We start from the raw sequence: 23,152 nt of genomic DNA on the forward strand, positions 1-23,152 counted from the left end.
CATGATTTGATCTGATCTGTGATGTTAATCAGAGCCGCTTCAATATTAATCAATTCTAAACAGAATTCATGTGCTGAGATTTAATGGGATTAGTTTGACAGCAATGAACCATAAATGACATGTAATGTACGTAATTACTATTATTATTATTTTAATAAGCAGTTTTATGGAACACTTTGTTTTTAAGGGTTTAATGTACTTATTTTTCATAATATCCTGAAAAGAAATTAAGAGGGGAAACACTCGACTACCCTTTAATAACGTAAAATATAGTAACAAATATAACATATATGAAATAGAATCAAATGAGACAAATTACAATATACATATGAATAATATAAACAACAATAAAAACATATATGTAGGTATAAGGAGGTAGAATGAAGGCAAAGGATGGAAGGGTAAATATAACTGTCAGCTCTTATATCAGTTTATGTATGAAACTGATCTGGTTTTATTTTATTGACTGTAAGAAGGTAAACAAAGTGTTTTTTATTTTTTCTGAAGGACCTCTAAATAAAAAAAGGGGAAAAAGACAATATTACTGGATTATAATAAGTGATGCTTTCATGTTTATATCACATCCTAAATGTGTATGAAACTGATATGTTAATTTAATCATGGTTTATTCACGTTATTTCCATTGTTCAGTGCGTATTCAGTGAGAAAGGAATCATCTTTGTTCCTCTCACCATCTGCGTGTTGTTGACGGCAAGACTGTGATGGATGTTTCGCTCAGCCAATGTATTCCTCCCTACGTCAGTCGCCGCGGAAACAGTGTCCAATCATATGAGTAGGCGGGCGGGGCTTGGAGTGAGAGGGCGGGAACGAGAGAAAAAAAGAGAGAGAGAGGGAAGACAGAGAGAGAGAGAAAGAGAGAGAGAGAGAGAGAGAGACATAGAGACAGAGAGAGAGCGAGAGAGCGCGAGAGAGAGAGGCAGCGCACTGTGTCTCACAGCTCGATCTGTCAGTTTCAGTGTCGGTACGCGTGTTGTCCGGAGGAGTCACAGCTGTGATTATGATTCAATACGATGGAGAAAAATGGACAAATCACGGACTGAGTTTCCCGAGTCCTCCTACGGAGATGTGGACTGGACCTAAGAGAGCTTCGGGCTTCTGAACCCCTCTACAGGGTATCGGTGTGTTTTGCTGGATAAGAACGCAGTGAAGTTACGGGAATCTTTGTCATCCGGACTAAAGAAAGACAACAAGGGGGCCTGACGTTGGTTGAAGTTGAGCTACGGGCTGCGCTAGCTAAGTGAGCATTTAGCTAAGTTAGCATTTAGCTTGTTGTGAACAATCTTTTGTTTATCTAGTTGGAAGTAGTGTTATAAAGGACAACTTTATATGTGCAGCGTAACGCATAACCAGTGACGGTGTCTTTTAATAACCACTGTGTCTGATGACCGCTTTGACAACGTTAGCACCAGTGCTAATAGCTAAGCTAGTTAGCTAGCTAGCTCTCTTGCAGGGCTAGCTTGTTGTTCACCTCTGCTAACTTTAGCCAGAGAGCTGTCTCTTACATGGGAACAAAAAGACAGCTTCAGTAGTGTCTTTGCTTAATAAAAAACATATCTCAGTACAGATATCTGGTCGTAAAAATTGCGAAGTGGCTTATAATAATTCCAAATACTGGACAATAAGCATGTTTTTCTTCCCTACATAGTCATCCTGTCCGGATACAGCTCCAGTTACACTCTGATTGTGCGTCTACTTTCAGATTATATGCTAATCTGTCACTAATATACTCAATTTGTATGGCTCAACAAGGGAATTCAGTTTCAGATTGTGTTTAAATCTATTTATAAGCTGTCCGTCATCCTTTTTAGAGACAGCACCAGTTGTTTACATCAGTTAAAGTTCCCCTCACTGACCAAACTATTGTTTTTCTTGCCGTTACTTTTAGCAATAAGGATGTTTTGCCTTTCAGAACCACATTTTTGGCACCCAGCTTGTTTGACATCCCTGTGAGACTGGCTAATATTTAGTCTGAACATTGCACATGATCTGGAGGATTTTTAAAGCTGGTGGACACACACATTCAGCAAATTCATGGGCTAAAAAACAGCTGTGTTTTTTGGTTCAAGTGAGTAGAATACCACAGAAGGGGGTCACCCCTTACACTCCGATGGGAGAGACGATGGGCAGCCAGGGCAGCCCAGTGAAGAGCTACGACTACCTGCTCAAGTTCCTCCTGGTCGGAGACAGCGACGTGGGCAAAGGAGAGATCCTGGACAGCCTTCAGGATGGATCGGCCGAGTCTCCGTACGCGTACAGTAGTGGTGAGTCACTGTTTTGTCCTCCTGTGATGATCAGCTCCTTGTGTTATGTCATGCTGGCTCGGATGTGTTCAAGAAAAGTCTTGAACACACTAGCTGTGCTTTTTTGTGCTGCGTGGACAGTGGAGAACACACAATGACACAGAGCATTGACATGGTGGTGAGTCAGACATCACTGTATGTGCATTGTAGTCGAATTTCACATGTTAAACAATCATTTGCACTACTAATAACAGACAATAGAGTTTAGACCAACACATTAAACACAGAATAACATCCTCTCCAGTTTAAAGTGGGTTCTTCCCTTTTTGCATAACAGCTTCCAACTATAAAAACAATAAAGAAGCAATGTCTTCTGCTACTTGTACGTGTATTTGAGTTGACTGGAGGCTGCTTAGCCATAGCTAACCTATAAGGAATCTTCTGTAGGTTTGATTTGAACATTACTGAGGCTAATTTATGCAGGTTATAGTTTCTACGTCAGCTGTAGTTACACTCGGGAACACAACGCGCTTGTTGTGACGGGGCAAAGCTGGTGGAGCTGTGCCCAGTCAGATGATCCCTCGCTGGGTGCAGGAGCTCAGATCACCGCCTGCTGCTGTAGGAAGCTGGTGGTCCGTGGCTGCCACATGCACGCACGCACACACACACACACACACACACACAGTCCCATCAAAGGGAAGCCCTGAAGAAGAGCAGATAGGGGAGGAACAAGTCTTAAAGGACCAGCCCAATGTTTGATTTGATTGAATCATACACAGTCTAACCTAAAGCTTTTACAAAGGTGTTTCAAAGTGTTTAAGATTATTTTTCATGGGATGGTAGTGACTTTTGTTTTCTTTTTGTGAATAATATAAAGCCTTTTATTTACACGGCTTGTTGATTATAAATACCACTTTACTGCTCTTAATGCCTGAGGTGTGCTTTGTTGTTGTTCTACTATTTTCCCCCTTTTTATTTCTTTGAATAATTTACAGCTTTAGCTGCTTTTCTCCAAAGGAAAGGAATAAATAATAAATGTAAAAATATCACCAAAAAGAAGCCTTGTTTGTGGGAGTAAATTAATTTGGGTGGGTCCCCCAAATTCATTCTACATATGGAAAACACTTCAACATAAGCATCCTGTTGTTGGCTATGTAGTGCGAATCACTCTGCAATGAAAGCTGCACTACAAGGCCAGCGATAAGAGCAACCATGATGTTCACTGTGATGGATTACCTCGACTCAGGAAACAGTCAAATATCGGCAAATTGATTTTAATAGTGTACTGGTATGAGATGGACTATAATGGCTGCTCAGAAGGCAGGAGACACTAAAGTATGCTTTGGAAAATGGCAGTGATTTAGATGATATATACATTTAGTTAATTTGCTTAAACATGAAACACTCTGGCACAGCGTCGGAAATACACGAGGGCAAAGGGCAAAACTGCCCCTAAGAAATATAATTTTGCCCCCGATATCACTAGGAGAGGGGCAAAAAATGCCCCCATAATTTCCTCTAATAATAATGATAATTTAATGAACTTGTCAAAAAACACCGTAGCCTATATGACCCAGTCCAGTTGCCATAGAATGGTTTTGATTTTCGCCTTGACTGATGTTGCGTGTGCGTGAAGAACCGAAAGGAGCGCTTCTTAATCAGACCTGTGATTGAGAGACTGCGGTCAACACAGCAGACACTTAAATGTTAGTGCACCTATATGCTGAAATTCACGGTAAACGGCACAGATCGGGAGTTAGCGGAAAAGATTAACATAAGACAACATCCGGTTTCTTCAGATGAACATCCGGTTTTCAGAATAAGATGCCAACAAAGTATACATATTGCATAATGGAAATTAGATTAAATGAATTATATTCACATTAAGTATAAAACATGCTACCTGCATCTCGTGAGTTAAAGGGAAAATACACCTAAATTGTGCATAAAGTGTCGTTATTCTTTGATTTGAGGGTTGCTGGAAATGAATAATACCTGACTGACAGTCAATTAAGATATTTTACTAAGCAACAACTCTGAACTCAATTTGTACCTTCAAATGGCACATTTTTTTAATTTTTAAGGTGCTATAAAAATGTTTTTCTCAAAAATTCCACACAATGACTAATGCATACGTTCAGGACAAAAATGGGTAATATCACAATATTTGAGGTGCTACAAAAATATCTTTCTCAATAATTCCACACAATGACTGATGTGTATGTAATCAAGGCATCGTTGACTTAATAATTGTTAATAGTTGTTTAAAACATTTAATAATAACAATAAATAACCACAAAGAAATAAGAATAAATTGAATATGATTGTCTGATTTATGTTTGTCTTTTGTTTAAAAAATCTAAGAAAACACTTTGAATCTGTAGACTACTGCTAATAGTCTTATTATTGCCATTTGATGACAATTGCTCATATACTGAAAGCCTAAATAAGTATATTTATTATTTTGAACAAAGGTTAAATGTTATTTCACAAGTTTCAAAAAGTGCCCCCAATTTTTTTGGAAATGCCCTGGATTTCAGTCAGTGGGGGCATAAATTGCCCCCAAAAAAATATGTAAATTTCCTACCCTGCTCTGGCATGGTTCTTAAAGAGGTGGTGAGTAAATCCTGTATCACTGAATCACTGATGGTGCTAAATAGGACAGTAATGATATGCACAGCTGCAAATAAAGGAAGAGAGTAGACCATCACATCTCGACTCATAATAGAATAAATGCTGCTCGCTTTCTTGTGTCTTAAAGGTAAAACATGTGAAGTGCATTCGTTAAGATATTTGTCCTTCCCAGAGATCCATGATTTCCTCAGTTGTGTTTTTCAGAAGAAGGTTTTCATTTGTTCCCCTCAGGGTGACACCAACTGCTCATGAAATATACACGAGTCAGCAGAATGAGCCCTATCTAATGAATGAACAGGTGAAGCTTCCTGTTGCCGTTTGGCAGCAGGTTGAAGAGCTTCCTGGAGTGGTCATGTGTGTTGTTATGTGTCATTATAAATAAGTAATGATCAAAAGAGGGGATGAGGGCGTCAACGTGGTGGATGAAGTTTTGCTCTTTTCTGGTAGACTGTTGCTGGTTTTAATTGCAGAGGTTGGAGCGTCTTCATCTTCTGTAATGTGACGTCTTCCTCAGGAAACACAATATTTATTTGTACGGTTTTGATTGGATGGGAGTCGTGATATTGTTTGGTAAAGCTAACGTAAGCAGGAAGAAAAGATATCTGGATTTAGATTTTAAAATGTGTCAAAAGGTTAATTAGGTTAAATAGGTGCACAATATATCGGGGGTTGTGATCTAAAAGGGTTAAATGTGAATTTAGATGTGAAAAGATTTAATGAGTCGATCAGCAAGTATTTTGATAATTAAACGGTTTAAACCATTTTTCATGAAAAAATGCCGAACATTCTCCGGTAGCAACTTGTCAAATATGAGGATTAATTACTTTAAAGACATTATTAATATTAACTAAACCTCGCTTTGGGTTTTTGACTGTTCGTATCGAGGAAGGTATATAAAGACGGTACATTGACTGTGATGAACTATTTATACCGTTTATTGATATTTAGACACAAACCGTCAATAATGAAAGGAAGCAGTTGTCAATGAGCTGAAACAAATCGTTGAAACAACCTTTTTGATAATCGATTGTTTTAAAAACATCTCGAGCACCACAGACATGTATTTGCTGGTTTCGGCTCCTCAGTTGTGAGAATGTTCAGCTTTCTATCTGTTGTGATAATAAACTGAATATCTGTCAGTTCTGGAGTGAGAGTCAGACTAAACGGACGATTCACCTCAGGGTTCAGGACATTCTGATGGACATTTTTCACTATTTTCTGACATTTTCTGAACCAAATTAAGAATGGATTAATCAGAAATAGATTTATAACGTGTCTGCATCAGTGTGGTTCGTTCCTCTAAAGACAAAGTGTGAGCCCGGCCAGCTTCTGAAGACTCGGAGAGGAAGATGTCCTAATTGATGCTCGTGAGATCAGAAGGCTTCATTAAATATGGAGTGCCGAGCAGATCGCTCCTCAGATGAGATGTTTGTGCAGACTGAAGCTCCTCTGTTGATCCCATCCCTCTAGAGAGAGGTTGGCGTGGAGGGAACGCTGGTTAATATTTTAGGAGGAGAGAATCAGGACAGAGGAGCAGATTGTGATTGGTTGGCTTTGTCCTCAGGCTACGATTGGCTGGCTGATGGATTGTGGGCGTTAACATTTCCTCCTCAGTGATTGTGTGTATTATTGATCAGTCATGTAGTTAATAATAATAATAATAATAATACTGCTTATCAGAACAGTGAGAAACACTTCATCCAGAGTTCATGTTGAAGACGATGTAGGGTCCTCTCTCTCTGTCTCTCTCTGTCTCTCTCTCTCTCTCTCTCTCTCTCTCTCTCTCTCTCTCTCTCTCTCTCTCTCTCTGTCTCTAGCTGGTCCTGTCTCTTTCACGTTGGGAGGATATTGAGGTGGTTTTATATTTTTAAAAAAACTTCAGACATTCTTTAACAAACATTGTGTGGTTCCAGCTTGTGAACTATTCAGCTTTGCGGCTTCACTGCGTCTTATCATTTTGAATATCTTTTGAACCGTAGCTGAGACAAAAGCATCAATTTGATGGCAGAAAAATGTTTCTGCCAATTAATGAGTACATTTTCAGAAAATGAATCTGCAGCTGTATTAGTGATCACATAATAGTTTCAGTAATTCTTCAAGCAAAATGCATTTGAAGAAACATGGTCTGGTTCCAGGTTCTCAAATGTTAGAATGTGTTGTTTCTTTGTCATATCTCTTCGTTAACTGACTGAATGTCTTTGAGTTTCAGGCTGTTGGTCCATAAAAACAAGACGTCACCTTTGGTACAAAATAATGAATCAGCAAATCTCCCTTAATCACAATGTGCCAGAGTTCAATGTCCCGACGAAAGCTAAAGTGGTGATTACATAATCTTACTATCTTTTGTTACATCCAAGGAATTAAAGAACTGACAGATGAAGGTGCTTCACCACAAACCTCTGAGTGCAGATTCATTGCTAATGTTGCCCACAAAGGCCTAAAACATCTAGAGGTACTAAAGGGAGAGCTCTCTGTCATGACCGTATAATAACGTCTCATTATATTAATCAACCCTAACTGATGCTTTGGGAGAGGGAGAGGGGGGGGGACAGATCTCTAGATACATTTTTCACACTGCGATGAGGCTTTAAATTCCACATCCTGTTATTTAGCCACGACAGGCTTGGACGACTGCAGTCAATTAAAATGCAAAGAAGCAGTTTGAAAAGACGCCTTTCGGTGCAGCTGGGAGACTTTTTCATTCAGCGCACGCTAACAATGGGATATTCCCCAGAGGTGGTGCAGCCACGGCGGCCCATTGTTTATACAGTTATCGCTGGATGCAGGCCAGCTCCGAGGTAGACCCCCCCCCCCCCCCGTGAGAGGGCTTTATAGAGTGGATATAAGGAAGGTGGAACCTGGTTTAATCCCCCGAAGGTTGCACAGACACTGACTGCTCCGCACCACCACAGAGCTCAGCTGTAGATGCATTCTCTTTTCTTCTTCTGCAGCCTCTACACGTCTCTTACTCCTGCACAATGTACTTCCTGTTCTCTGGTTGTATGTAAATGTTACAGTTCATTCACTGGATTAACCAAATGCAGACGTACCTGTTTTACATTTGATAGGAAATCTATTGAGAGACTACTAATGGGAACATAATGCTTTACATAACGTAGATTCAGCACCTCTGTGACACAGCCTGAACAAAAGCTGAGCATTATCAGCCTCGCTCAGCTCTGAGTGCATCCGAAGAACAACAACAAAGTAAGCTGAGTCCCAGAATAGAAGCAGCAGTATTCAGCCAAGACGTCAGAGACATCAGAGGAGCTATTGATTATCTGGGATATCTAAGTGAGGCCGTGGCCGTGGGAGGAGAGGAAGCACTTGGTACCAAGTCCCGCACTCTCTCCAATTCAATTAAGTTACGCCGAGCTCAGCACTTTAGCTCGGCAGCAGCTTTATGCTGCCTGCAAAATTGGAAGATATTGCTAATTTCGTTAGCCAGCAGCTGCTACCTGCCGGAGGCTGAAGTAGTCATGTGTGTGAGAGAGAGTCGGGGAACTGGGAAGGCTTTCTGGGATGTTGATGTCTGTTTTTATACCGAGAGTCTTGATGTTTAATGGTGAAGCTGAGGGTTTCCTGTTAAAAGTGGTTTGTATTCAAACATGCATGTGATGAGATGGTTCGTTGGTTAAGGACTGGTAGGTGGAATGATGCTTAATCAGTATACAGCATGATGTTCATCTAGTAAATTATGGTCCATTTAGAGTCAAACAGACCATAAAGCAGGGGATGCTTTAGGGCGGGGCTACACAGTGATTGACAGGTCTCTACCAGAGACGTATACGGCGTCTCTACGTCACTCCTCCTCAGTCCAGATATGGTCACTTCCTGTTTATCGGTTGGGTAAAAAACAACATAGCGACGGCCGTAATCCAAGATGGCGACGTCCACAAACCAACAATGACTACGTCCACTTCTTACATCCAGTCTGTGGGACAATGACGGGTCCTGAAGCCAGAATTAGGGACACTTGAGAGATACCGGGGCTCAAGTTTGGACGAGGGGAAGCAAACATGTAGATGTTATCACCAACATGTTGAGTAAGAAGATGAACCTCTGATAGGAGGTGTAAGACGCTGATTATTAAGTAGTTCACTGGTTTAGGCCTCGGGTGGTACCGCGCTCCGTGAGAACCACATGAAGCCGGGCTCAGGGGACATGTGGAGACACGGAGCAGCAGAGCGACAGGTGAAGCAGTCAGACGGGTTTGTCAGAAATGAGATCTGTTAGCGGCCCTGAGGCTGAACGCTGCTGCCTCCGTCTTGTTGTTTTCATATTACTTATGACTGACTTCTTACTTCTACTCGTGTTGCTCTGTGAGGCAGCTGGTTCATCTCCTGAGGATGGATTTACATTAAACGTGGTTCAATCCTCCTGACTTTGGTTATTTTCTGACTGTTTATTTAAATCCACCAAAGTAAACTAACTAACAGTCTTTTAACGTTGTGTCTGAATGAGCCTTTACTTTTCTTTTCTGGGAGCTGATCCCAGTTCCCTGCAGTGCATTGTGGGTAAAAATGTTTAAGTGTCATTTAGCTTGTCTGTGACCGCGGTGTTGTAATCAAGATTGATGCTTCCGTTCACCTAATGTCTGCCCCCCCCCCTCTCTGTCCAGGTATTGACTATAAAACCACCACCATCCTTCTGGACGGGAGGAGAGTGAAGCTGGAGCTCTGGTAAACACACACACACACACACACACACACACACAGCTGTGGTTTTGTGGACAATAGAGCGACAGACTGCTGCTCTTCTTCTGGAATAACTCGGTCCTGTTCTAAACCTTCCAGACCTTTAAGGACCTTTAAAGTGTCATCATCTTGTGATGTCGAACCACGAAGAGACTTTTGGTTTGATGCCTCTTGAATATCTCAGTTTGATGAAAGGGTGCAGCCATCTGAATATTTAACTCGGCGTAAACATCATAGAGCTTCAGAAGAGCTGGAACGACATGATACAGATTATATATCTCCTACTGGCAGAAAGAAGGAGAATACTGTATGTCAATGGGGTCACAGTTACATAATGCACATTTAAAAAGAGGCGTAGGAAGGTTTATATAATGATTCAATACTTGTGTAAAAACAAAGCATATTTGCAGATACTTTTCTCTGATATTATATAATATCTACACCATTGAATATTGTCTGACAGTCAAACAAAACGAGCTGCAGGGAGCATGTGCTGTACTGCAGACACGGTTGGTGGTCCTCCTCTGCATATTGTTCCAGGCCTCACAAACCTTCTTGCATCAGTGGAGATGCAGCAGATGTGTGTAGTTGTCAGCTCGGTCTCACTGATCCACTGTTTGGTGGAAGTAGGCCAAAGAATTCAGCTGCTCAGGGGAGAAGCAACGCCTCGTCCTCCCTGTGGACTGAAAAGTTTAAGAAGCAGAATCTTCTGCTTCTTTTTGCTGCCTCAGTCTTTCCTCTCCGGTCTCACTGTCGTCTTACTGTCCAAACGCCGTCTGCTTCATTTCTATTTCTGTCTCTGTAGTCGTCTGTCTCTCAAAGTCCTGCAGAAACTTAAAGGATACGTTTTCTTCTTGTCCACAAACTAGAGACGAATGCATCTCTTATGTCCATTAAAACACCATCAACACACGCACACACACACACTAGTTTATTTTGACTCAACCCCACACACACACACACACACACACACACACACACTAGTTTATTTTGACTCAACCACACACACACACACACACACACACACTGTAGTTTATTTTGACTCAACCCCACACACACACACACACACACACACACACACACACACACACTAATCCATGTTAGCGTTGAGCCAATAGAAACACTGATATGATTGTGACTTGCAGCCATCAGTTCATCATTTTGAGGTTTAGCTTCTGAAAGTCAGCTTCAGACTGCTGAGTTTAAATGTCTGGAGTGATTCTCACTGTGACTACTGTTCAGTATTAAAGCTGTCAAGTTGAGTCCACATGGAGCTTGAAACCATCCTCTGTGTAAACGTATAGAAGTGTTAACGTGGTTCAGAATCACTGTGAAACAGGTCTGAAGTATTTAGGTTGAAGAGGAGAATATAAAAGGTTCTGGTGGTATCGAAGAGTCTAAAGAGTAGTAATAATGTGCTTTTTATTTATTTTATATGACTACGTACAATATCAATACATTACAAGCAACAAAAGAAAGTGTGTGTGTGTGTGTGTGTGTGTTCTCTGTAGTTTTCCTTCCTGGCAGCTGAAAACAGATGCGAGTTATTTATATTAATGTTTCTTTCTCTCTTCAGGGACACTTCAGGACAGGGCAGGTTCTGCACCATCTTCCGCTCGTATTCCCGCGGTGCTCAGGTGAGAACCGAACCACATCCATAGATTAAGTAGATCCCTACGCTGCATGAAGTAAACCTGCTTGACTTCATCTACAGTGGGGGAAAAAAGTATTTAGTCAGCCACCAATAGTGCAAGTTCTCCCACTTAAAAAGATGAGAGATGCCTGTAATTTTCATCATAGGTACACTTCAACTATGAGAGACAGAATGGGGGGAAAGAATCCAGGAAATCACATAAAAGTCTACAGGATCACAGACGGCATGATGCTGTTTTTGACTGCTTTGATACTCTGAGACCTGTTGTTGTTGATGATGATGATGATGATGATGATGATGATGTTGTTGTGTGTCTCTGCAGGGAATCCTGCTGGTGTATGACATCACTAACCGGTGGTCGTTCGATGGCATCGACCGGTGGATCAGAGAGATTGATGAGGTGAGTCACAGTCGGGACGTTTAGCTGACCGTTGATCGTCTGTTTGATCATTTCATGTCACACAGCGCTGCTGTGGTGTTCGCTTGTGTGAGTCGACCTGAATGAACGCAGGAGGAGACTAGTTCTATTTTCAAGAGTTAGAATAAGACGAGGAAACACAAAGCCAGCGTTGCTGCTTCAGGGGCCGAAGTTAAAGGTGTGTGTGTGTGTGTGTGTGTGTGTGTGTGTGTGTGTGTGTTCATCATGACCTTGTTCGCCCTCTGGTGTTTCAGAGAATAAAGCAACAAACGGCGTACAGACTATGAATTCATATTCGGAGCTCACGTGGAGGTTTTAATTAAGAGTATAAACAAATCTTAATTCCTTAACATCTCTCACAGTGACAACAGACAGACTCCCCTCACTCGTCATACAAAGTCATTTTGATCTAGCAGATACCTTGTATATATGGTGAAACATACTTAAAACATAATAAAATACATTAAACAAATCATAACAAATGTATAAAACAAAACCAAACAAGCTAAAATCTTCCACACGAACTATAAATCTGTGAAATCTTACAGTACATCCAACCAAACGTGAGACCAGGCCGTTTAAAACCAACCGTCTTATTGGCAAAGAACTAAACATCCAGTATTTGCTGCTGCTGCTTTTTCCACCATCATCACCATCATCATCATCACCATCAGCAGAAGCTCTGAGCATGAAGAGGCAGCAGGGAGGAAACTGTGAAGAGGCTGATGAGAGGTGACAGTGAGGAGGACGAGGTCGGCCATCTTGTTTCCTTCAGTTTGAGTTAGAGAGACCGGAGCAGCTTCCTCACTTCGTGTCCATGTAGTCTGAGGTGTTCAGGAACATTTCCTGTGTTGTGAATGAAAGCTGTCACGTTGCAGCGACGACCTCGTGAAGATGTTTAAATGTGGAGCGAGCGCCCCGATCAGAAGACTCCACTGATGACGAGACTGAATCAGGAACTCACAGTTCAGAATGTATGACGGTGCTTTCACCGGTGGTCGGATAACTAACGATACATAGATATGAGAGAAATGTCCGACAAATATGTTCATTTATTAGAAAAAAAGGTTTAAAAAAACTGTGAAAGATGTCTGAAAAGAAATGTGAAAAATATCCTAAATATCAGTAAAGTATGTGGAGAAAAAAATCGGTGAAAAATATTTGAGAAACATTTTGTAAAAGTTTAAATGAAAAATGTCCAAAAAATGCCAGAAAAATATGTGCGAAATATCTTCGTGAAAGTAAAGAGACGTGTCCTTCCGTGTCCGTCTTTGTCTTCTAAGTCCGTTGCTCCGTCTCGTCCATCTGGTGAAGTGAAACTCACTCGCGGTGTCTGGACACGGGAACTGTGCGTGAAAGAAGCTACATGCTAACAGCTACCAACGAAGGTTAATTCTCCCGTGTTGATTTTCTTTTCTTTTTATTACCCAGCATGCTCCTGGCGTTCCTCGGATCCTGGTCGGCAACCGTCTACATCTGGCCTTCAAACGTCAGGTTCCCACGGAGCAGGCGAGGGCGTACGCCGAGAAGAACGGCATGACCTTCTTCGAGGTGAGCCCGCTGTGCAACTTCAACGTCATCGAGTCCTTCACGGAGCTGTCGCGCATCGTCCTCATGAGGCACGGCATGGAGAAGTTCTGGAAGCCCAACAGAGGTGAGTCGGGTCAGAGAGACCAAAGAATCACAACATCAAGAGTCACAAGAACTGAGGGAACTTCCTGTAGACTCGCTGCTCTCACGGTCTCTTTTACTCACAAACACTGTTTTTATTCAACACTTATTTTTATAACTACGCCTTAGTTACAGAGGAAAGTCCTTTATACTCAGATTTAACCATGAGTCTGGACTTGATGTCTTCAGGTCCTGTTGATCCTTAAACACCTCAGATTCAGGTCTGACCTCCCGTCCCCATCTGTGGCTCTCAAAAACACCGGTTCAAAAACAAATATATTTGACAATTATTAGTAAAACTGTGGAAAACATGTTAAGAAATATTCAAACATTTAATAAAATTGTGAATACAAATTCTAAAAATGGTCTTAAAAATGTAAAAAATATCCAAAATATATTCGAAAAATATCCTAAAAGCAGTAAAATATGTAAAAAAAGAAAAGATAAATGTCTCAAAAAATTGTTGAGAAATATTCAAACATTTAATAAAATTGTGAATAAAAATTGTAGAACATTTCTGAAAAATATACGTGAAAAATATACAAAATATATTTTAATATAGTTTAATAGTATAATATGTGAAAAGAAATGTCCAAAAGCCAAATATTTTGTCAAATTGTGAGAAATGTCCAAAAGCTGTTAGTAAAATATGTGGTAAATATCCCAACAAGCCAGAGTTTTAAATATCTTCATGGTGATAATAAGAGAGGTCTTCGTAGGTGAGCTGGGTTTATGTCCCAGATATCGGAGATCCTAACGATCCTAACTGACCTCCTCTCTGCAGTGTTCAGCCTCCAGGACCTCTGCTGCAGAGCCATCGTGTCGTGCACGCCGGTCCACCTCATCGACAAGCTGCCGCTGCCCGTCGCCATCAAGTCCCACCTCAAGTCCTTCTCCATGGCCAACGGCATGAACGCCGTCATGATGCACGGACGCTCCTACTCGCTGGCCAACCCGGCCGGCGGTTCCAAGGGAAACAGCCTGAAGCGCTCCAAGTCCATCCGTCCGCCGCAGAGCCCGCCGCAGAACTGCACCCGCAACAACTGTAAGATCTCCTAATTCACAGGAGGTTCCTCCGCCAGAGCCGAGGGGAACAGGACGGAGTTAGCTGGAGGAGAACATCCCCCAAACCTGAAGAGCTGAAGAGCAGGAATGACGGATGGAGGGATGGACGAGTGCTACCTCTCACCTTCATGCTGAAGAGCATGAAGGTCTTTCTTCTCTCTGAGAGAACGAGAGATGGCTGGAATTCAACTACATGTACAGAAATCACCGACTCAGCGTTTTAGTTCCTCTACGTGATGCCTCATCCTTCACTTTCCTTCCTTCCCTCCCTCTGTCTGGTTTTATTCCCCCCTTCTTTATCTCTTTTGTTTTTAATGACCGATAAGCTATTGATGGAGACACGAGGCAGCAGTCCCTCAGTATTGATCGTCGCCATCTTTGTTCAAACACTCGTCGTGATCTTTGGGAGATTAAATGTTTTGGCTGAAGGGAAATCTTGGCGACAAGATGAGTGGTGGTTGTAGTTTTAGGTGGAGGTCTTGATCCTGGACCAGGTCTCAGGTCCAGACCTGCTGCTGTGCCTCAATGTTCTCGTAGACGTGTCAAAAGAAGCCAGTTCACCTGCAGCAAACACACAAAAGCACCATAAATATGTTTAATTTCTATTCTTCTTCTGTGGTTTCTGACGAGGGATTCGGTGATGCTTGTTGCCATGGATACCACTATTTAAGGTCTCCGCCTTCTGGTGGAATTTTATTTTTAACTTGACAGCTGAAGACAAACAGAGTTTAGTTTTTTCATACTTGTCAACAAAGCCCATTGAAAGCTGAAGATGTTTTCTTTTTTTGGCACAAGAGCTTCTGGGAGTTGTAGTCCGGAGAGAGTTTACCCAGGGTGCTCCTCTTCTCTCCTCTCTCTCCTCACCTGTTTCTTTTATTGTGACACGCTTCACCTCATCTGTGTGTTTATAATAATCACTTTATCATATTAACTCATATTTTACTGATTAATTGAGCTCGAGTTCAGTTTGTTCCAGTCGTCACAGATTTAAACAAACTACAAAACTACTTCCTGTTTCAGCTCCTCTAATGTGAGGATTTCTATCATTTTAAAGTGAGAATATTTCGGAGTGTTGTTTAGATGAAACGTGTTATTTGAAGACGTCTGCTCGGACACGTTCACTCTTTTCTGAATAAACATTTATTTGTAAAAATGAACGTCGCGTCTCAACCGAACTACCTTAAAGGACCAGACGGTTTATTGCACACCTGGACTGATGGAAGCGTTCATTCATCTTTTAAGCAGAAATACTAAACATTATGTTGGAGGTTTTGACCGTTGATGTGACGAGATACAACATTGAATTGTGAGATGAATCAACATTAAAAGGCCGAATTACTTTCCCTCCAATATTTACAATTCATTTCACACCAACAGGAGGAACGAGTGCGTTTGTTGGGGACTATTTTCAGCGGCGGATTAATATTTATTTGGTGTTTTTCTAAGAGAGAACGGAAAGAGATGAATTATTATTGTTTGTTTTGGACTTTTTATTTTGGGGATTTGTTGACAAGAAGAAACATAGAGAGCGCCACCATCTGTGTTTGAGATAACGAGCTCTGTTTGTCATCGATATAAATAAGTTATTGATTTTATAAACGATCATGTGTTCTCTCTCCCGCTACATTCATGTCCTGTAGGAAACGGCAGCTTCGAGTGGACGAGTTATAAATATTAATTTATCTCCAACGTGATGACGAGTTAAAGAGAATCAGAACTCATCGAGTCCAACACCAAACCGCTCCGACGTCTTCCTCCTCTTCTTCTTCTCTGATCTCCGCCCCCGCGTGCTGTCCCATGATTCATAGCTGCTGAATAATAGATGCTCTTCTCACATCTCTGGAGGTCTTCATCGGTCTCTCTCATCCTCCGCTCAGCTCTCTGTGGTTTGTTTCTTCATCTTCAGCACTCATCTTCCTCATCGTCTCTCTGGTTTCTTTATAAAACAGAATTATCTGCTGCTTGTTTTTAGCCGCCTCAGCACATTTTCTCAGGTGTTCAACCTCCTAAATCCAGTCTGTGTTCATTCTCACCTCACTGACTCGCGTGTGTTCACTGATCCAGAGTCAGATTCTTACGACGGCGCATTAATTAAGGCCGATGTGGGAAATAAAATATAGATACAGAGCCGGGGGGGGTAATAAAGAAATATAAATATGAAAACACTCTGAGATTAATCGGATTCAAAACACCATTTTTGAGGATTCAGGATTTTTTTTTTTTTTTTTTTTTTTTGTAAATTGTGATTTTTTTAAAAAAATGTCTAAAAATGAAATGTTTTTTAACGGGTCCGTTTTTGAGACATTTACATAAACAATCTCGCACATTTCTTTGACTCCTTGTTTGGGTTTTATGTGTCAAATACGTTGAATTTGGTTTAATTTAGACCTCTGAGGTTTATCGGACCAGAGAACTCGTCACGTTTCATTTGTTTCCTCCGTGTTTTTAAAAAGAAGGAATTTGACTCGAGCTCGTTGCCAAGATTTTCAGTTGAACAGGAAGAGGCTTTTATTGTTGTTGGTCTTAACGCCCCTCGTTAGGCTTAATGAGCTGTCATGTTGTTGTTGTGTTCTCATGTTCTTCATCCTCTTTGTGTTGTGAGATAACAACACAAAGCTTTCCCTCCGTGTTTCTCTTCTTCATCCTTTTGTTTTTTTACGGACTTCTTCTGTGTTTTTGGACTCTTTCCAACATTCTGTTGAGTTTCTATTTTGGACATTTTGTTTTTTTAAAGGTGGAAACGTGTGAGAGGTTCAGGGACGTCCTCTGATGTGGAAGAAGTATTTGTACAAAGAAGCAACTGTTGTGATAATTATTACGACTTAGACACAAAAAAAACAACACTTGTAAAACACTATTCTGGTTTTTGGCTGAAGCTGCTGAGTGTCTGTCTGTCTGTCTGTGCGTGAGTGAGTGTGTTGGTGTGTGCGCTTTGTGTGTGTGTGAGAGAGTGTGTGTGCGCGCGCGTGTGAATGTTCTTCAAACAAAGCTGAACATGTTTAATTTTTTTTAAATTATTGATTGTACAGTTTCAAGCGTATGAAGAGATGAGACTTTTTTCACAATAAAACTATTGAATGTTGAAGTCGAGATGTCGTCATTTGTTCATGTTTCAATGCTTTGAAGGAGTTAGTTTATTTTGGGGAGGCTGCCCTCTGCTGGACGTGATCACAGACAGGTGCTGGTCATATAATTAGAATATCATCAAAAAGTTGATTTATTTCACTAATTCCATTCAAAAAGTGAAACTTGTCTATTATATTCATTCATTACACACAGACTGATATATTTCAAATGTTTATTTCTTTTAATTTTGATGATTATAACTGACAACTAAGGAAAATCCCAAATTCAGTATCTCAGAAAATTAGAATATTGTGAAAAGGTTCAATATTGAAGACACCTGGTGCCACACTCTAATCAGCTAATTAACTCAAAACACCTGCAAAGGCCTTTAAATGGTCTCTCAGTCTAGTTCTGTAGGCTACACAATCATGGGGAAGACTGCTGACTTGACAGTTGTCCAAAAGACGACCATTGACACCTTGCACAAGGAGGGCAAGACACAAAAGGTCATTGCAAAAGAGGCTGGCTGTTCACAGAGCTCTGTGTCCAAGCACATTAATAGAGAGGCGAAGGGAAGGAAAAGATGTGGTAGAAAAAAGTGTACAAGCAATAGGGATAACCGCACCCTGGAGAGGATTGTGAAACAAAACCGATTCAAAAATGTGGGGGAGATTCAGAAAGAGTGGACTGCAGCTGGAGTCAGTGCTTCAAGAACCACTACGCACAGACGTATGCAAGACATGGGTTTCAGCTGTCACATTCCTTGTGTCAAGCCACTCTTGAACAACAGACAGCGTCAGAAGCGTCTCGCCTGGGCTAAAGACAAAAAGGACTGGACTGCTGCTGAGTGGTCCAAAGTTATGTTCTCTGATGAAAGTCAATTTTGCATTTCCTTTGGAAATCAGGGTCCCAGAGTCTGGAGGAAGAGAGGAGAGACACACAATCCACGTTGCTTGAGGTCCAGTGTAAAGTTTCCACAGTCAGTGATGGTTTGGGGTGCCATGTCATCTGCTGGTGTTGGTCCACTGTGTTTTCTGAGGTCCAAGGTCAACGCAGCCGTATACCAGGAAGTTGTAGAGCACTTCATGCTTCCTGCTGCTGACCAACTTTATGGAGATGCAGATTTCATTTTCCAACAGGACTTGGCACCTGCACACAGTGCCAAAGCAACCATTACCTGGTTTAAGGACCATGGTATCCCTGTTCTTAATTGGCCAGCAAACTCGCCTGACCTTAACCCCATAGAACATCTATGGGGTATTGTGAAGAGGATGATGCGAAATGCCAGACCCAACAATGCAGAAGAGCTGAAGGCCACTATTAGAGCAACCTGGACTCTCATAACACCTGAGCAGTGCCACAGACTGATCGACTCCATGCCACGCCGCATTGCTGCAGTAATTCAGGCAAAAGGAGCCCCAACTAAGTATTGAGTGCCGTACATGCTCATACTTTTCATGTTCATACTTTTCAGTTGGCCAAGATTTCTAAAAATCCTTTCTTTGTATTGGTCTTAAGTAATATTCTAATTTTCTGAGATACTGAATTTGGGATTTTCCTTAGTTGTCAGTTATAATCATCAAAATTAAAAGAAATAAACATTTGAAATATATCAGTCTGTGTGTAATGAATGAATATAATAGACAAGTTTCACTTTTTGAATGGAATTAGTGAAATAAATCAACTTTTTGATGATATTCTAATTATATGACCAGCACCTGTAAGTGTCCACGTGTTTACTAGTGAGAGCAGATCTCAGGTAAGCTTCTTATTTATTATCACGTCTCCTCTATTATTCAAATCTCTATTTTATATTTTTAACAACCCACGTCTACATTTGGCACAATTCTAAAAGTTCATAGTTCAACTTTATTGTAATTTTCCAATAAATAAATCTGTATAAAAACAAGGTAGTATAAGAAACGGACACGGTATTTACAGTACATACATGTATGTGTGTACACACAATATGTACTGTATCACAAAGCTGTAGTGCATACAAAGTATGTGGAAGTGGAGCTAAATAATGAACAGTATTACAACATTGTACATTTGAAAAAAGCAACATAACTTTTACAAATACATCGGAATAAGATAAGAATAAATATATAAACAAACAAATAAAAACATACATTTGACGTCACCAAATATAATTTGATGTGAAATGTCTGAATTTTTCCCTAAAACGTAAAAAAATTATTAAACTCAATACTTAAAAAACTAAAACTTCCATCCATCCATTTTCCACCGCTTATCCGGGGTCGGGTCGCGGTGGCAGCAGGGCAAGCAGGCCGACCCAGACCTCCCTCTCACCGGCAACATGTTCCAGCTCATTCTGGGGGATCCCGAGGCGTTCCCAGGCTAGCTGGGAGATGTAATCTCTCCAGCGTGTTCTGGGTCTTCCCCGGGGTCTCTTCCCAGTTGGACGTGCCTGGAAAACCTCCAGTGGGAGGCGTCCAGGAGGCATCCTAATTAGATGCCCGAACCACCTCAGCTGACTCCTTTCGACGCGAAGGAGTAGCGGCTCGACTCCAAGCTCCCTCCTGATGACCGAGCTCCTTACCCTATCTCTAAGGCTGAGCCCGGCCACCCTACGGAGGAAACTCATTTCGGCCGCTTGTAGCCGCGACCTTGTCCTTTCGGTCACGACCCAGAGTTCGTGACTATAGGTGAGGGTAGGAACGTAGACCGAGTGGTAAATTGAGAGCTTTGCCTTCCGGCTCAGCTCCCTCTTCACCAAGACGGTCCGGTGCAGCGCCTGCTTTACTGCTGCAGCTGCACCGATCCGTCTGTCGATCTCCCGCTCCATCTTACCCTCACTCGTGAACAAGACCCCGAGATACTTGAACTCCTTCGCTTGAGGTAGGCACTCCGTCCCCACCTGGAGGGAGCAATCCACCGGTTTCCGGCAGAGCACCATGGCCTCAGATTTGGAGGTGCTAACTCTCATCCCCGCCGCTTCACACTTGGCTGCAAACCGTCCCAGTGAATGCTGGAGGTCACGATCCGAGGAGGCTAACAGGACCACATCATCTGCAAATAGCAGAGAGGCGATCCCGAGACCCCCGAAACTGACGTTCTCCGCCCCCAGGCTGCGCCTAGATATCCTGTCCATGAAAATCACGAACAGGACCGGTGACAAAGGGCAGCCCTGGCGGAGGCCAAAACCCACCGGGAACGTGTCTGACTTATTGCCGAGAATGCGGACACAGCTCCTACTGCAGTCGTACAGAGACCGGATCGCCCGTTGTAACGGGTCCGGCACCCCATACTCCCGCAGCACCCCCCACAAGATCCCCCGAGGGACCCGGTCGAAAGCCTTCTCCAAGTCCACAAAGCACATGTAGACTGGTTGGGCAAACTCCCAGAGCCCCTCCAGTAGTCTTGCGAGGGTAAAGAGCTGGTCCACTGTTCCACGACCGGGATGGAATCCGCACTGCTCCTCTTGAATCTGAGGTTCGACAAGTGGTCGGAGCCTCCTTTCCAGCACCCTGGCATAAGCCTTCCCCGGGAGGCTGAGTAGTGTGATACCCCGGTAATTCGAGCACACTCTCCGGTCCCCCTTTTTGAAGATGGGAACCACCACCCCGGTCTGCCATTCCATGGGCACTGATCCCGACCCCCATGCGACATTGAAGAGGCGTGTCAGCCAGGACAGCCCAACTATGTCCAGCGCCTTCAGCATCTCAGGGCGGATCTCATCCACCCCCGGCGCCTTGCCACCAAGGAGCTTTTTAACTACCTCAGCGACCTCTGCCAGGGATATGGGTGAGCCTCCCCCTAGGTCCTCAGGCGCTGCCTCCTCTGCAGAGGACATGTTGGTCGGGTTTAGGAGTTCCTCAAAGTGCTCTTTCCACCGCCCGACGATGTCCTCCGTCCGGGTTAGCAGTTCCCCCCCCTGCTGAGAACAGCCTGGGGTAAGCCCTGCTTTCCCTTCCTGAGCCGTCGGATGGTTTGCCAGAACCTCCTTGAGGCCAACCGAAAGTCCTTCTCCATGGCCTCCCCGAACTCCTCCCATGCCCGAGTTTTAGCATTCGCGACCACCGCAGCTGCAGCCCTTCTGGCCTGCCGATACCTGTCAGCTGCTTCAGGAGACCCCTGGGCCAACCAGGCCTTGAAGGTCTCCTTCTTCAGCTTGACGGCTTCCCTCACCTCCGGTGTCCACCACCGGGTTCTCGGGTTGCCGCCACGACAGGCACCGATGACCTTCCGGCCACAGCTCCTAGCGGCCGCGTCCACAATAGAGGCTTTGAACATGGTCCACTCGGATTCCGTGTCCCCAACCTCCCTCGGGATGTGTGAGAAGTTCTTCCGGAGGTGGGAGTTAAAGACCTCCCGGACAGGGTCCTCCGCCAGACGTTACCAGTTTACCCTCACTACACGTTTGGGTTTACCGGGTCTTTCCAACCGGTTCCCCTGCCATCTGATCCAACTCACCACCAGGTGGTGATCAGTTGACAGCTCTGCTCCTCTCTTCACCCGAGTGTCCAAAACATACGGCCGCAAATCAAATGATACGATTACAAAGTCGATCATTGATCTCCAGCCTAAGGTGTTCTGGTACCAGGTACACTTATGAGCCACCTTATGTTCGAACATAGTGTTCGTTATGGCCAAACCGTGGCAAGCACAGAAGTCCAATAACGAAACACCATTCGGGTTCAGATCGGGCAAGCCGTTCCTCCCAATCACCCCGCGCCAGGTTTCTCCGTCATTGCCCACGTGAGCGTTGAAGTCCCCCAGGAGAACTATGGAGTCGGTAGGCGGCGCCCTTTCCAGGACCCCTCCCACCGACTCCAAGAAGGCCGGATACTCCGAACTGCTGTTTGGTGCATAAGCACAAACCACAGTCAGAGCCTTGCTCCCCGCAACCCGTAGGCGCATGGAGGCGACCCTCTCGCTCTCCGGGGAGAACTCCAACACAGCGGCGCTCAGCCGGGGGCTCGTGAGTATCCCCACTCCCGCCCGGCGCCTCTCACCCTGGGCAACTCCGGAAAAGGACAAAGTCCAACCCCTCTCCAGGAGCTTGGTTCCAGAGCCAACGCTGTGTGTGGAGGTGAGTCCAACTATTTCTAGCTGGTATCGCTCCACCTCCTGCACCAGCTCCGGCTCTTTCCCCGCTAGCGAGGTGACGTTCCACGTCCCTAGAGCTAGTCTATGTCGCCGGCGATCGGCATGCCCAGGCCTCCCGCCCGACCTACCGCCCGGTCTGCATAGCACCCGACCCCAATGCGTGTCCCTGCGGGTGGTGGGTCCACAGGGTGGCTGCTCCATGATGTTTATTCGGGCTGAGCCCGACCGGGCCCCATGGGCAAAGGCCCGGCCACCAGACGCTCGCCTACGAGCTCCCCTCCTGGGTCTGGCTCCGGGAGGGTGCCCCGGTTTCCCTGGTCCGGGCGAGGTGACTGTAGTCCGTGGGCTGCTCATCATTAGGGTCGTTTTACGACTAAAACTTAAACAACCTAAAAAGAATAAAGTGATTTATAAAACATTTTAAAATGAACTCTTATTTCTTAAATCATTTATTCTTAAATGCTCTTTAATATTAATCATGTTTTATTCGAAAGGAGAACAAAACGTTCTTAAATCAAAGCTTTTATTTTGACATGAATAACCTCTAACCGGAAGTGTTTCGTGCAGCTGCTGAACACACGCGCTACCTTGACAGTCAAACGCTGCACGTCGA

At 43.4% G+C, this 23,152-nt stretch overlaps 1 protein-coding gene across 3 annotated transcripts; it reads left to right on the forward strand.

The window, feature by feature from the left end:
• The first annotated feature begins 870 nt into the window (after nucleotides 1-870).
• LOC142943555 (ras-related protein Rab-40C) lies at nucleotides 871-17,485 on the forward strand. Of its 3 annotated transcripts, none has more exons than XM_076085123.1 (7): nucleotides 871-1,258; nucleotides 2,088-2,282; nucleotides 9,517-9,577; nucleotides 11,169-11,229; nucleotides 11,569-11,646; nucleotides 13,096-13,318; nucleotides 14,120-17,485. In XM_076085123.1, coding segments are annotated over exons 1-7 (894 nt in total). In that variant the 5' UTR covers nucleotides 871-1,257; the 3' UTR covers nucleotides 14,395-17,485. The 3 variants fall into 3 exon arrangements, with proteins under 3 accessions (XP_075941238.1, XP_075941237.1, XP_075941236.1); XM_076085122.1 differs by having other exon boundaries at nucleotides 872-1,258; nucleotides 1,931-2,282; XM_076085121.1 differs by having other exon boundaries at nucleotides 872-2,282.
• Nucleotides 17,486-23,152: the final 5,667 nt, after the last annotated feature.

This window comes from Anarhichas minor, unplaced genomic scaffold, assembly GCF_050575085.1.
Source record: "Anarhichas minor isolate MPS153535 unplaced genomic scaffold, ASM5057508v1 ptg000140l, whole genome shotgun sequence".
NCBI classification, from domain to species: Eukaryota; Metazoa; Chordata; class Actinopteri; order Perciformes; family Anarhichadidae; genus Anarhichas; species Anarhichas minor.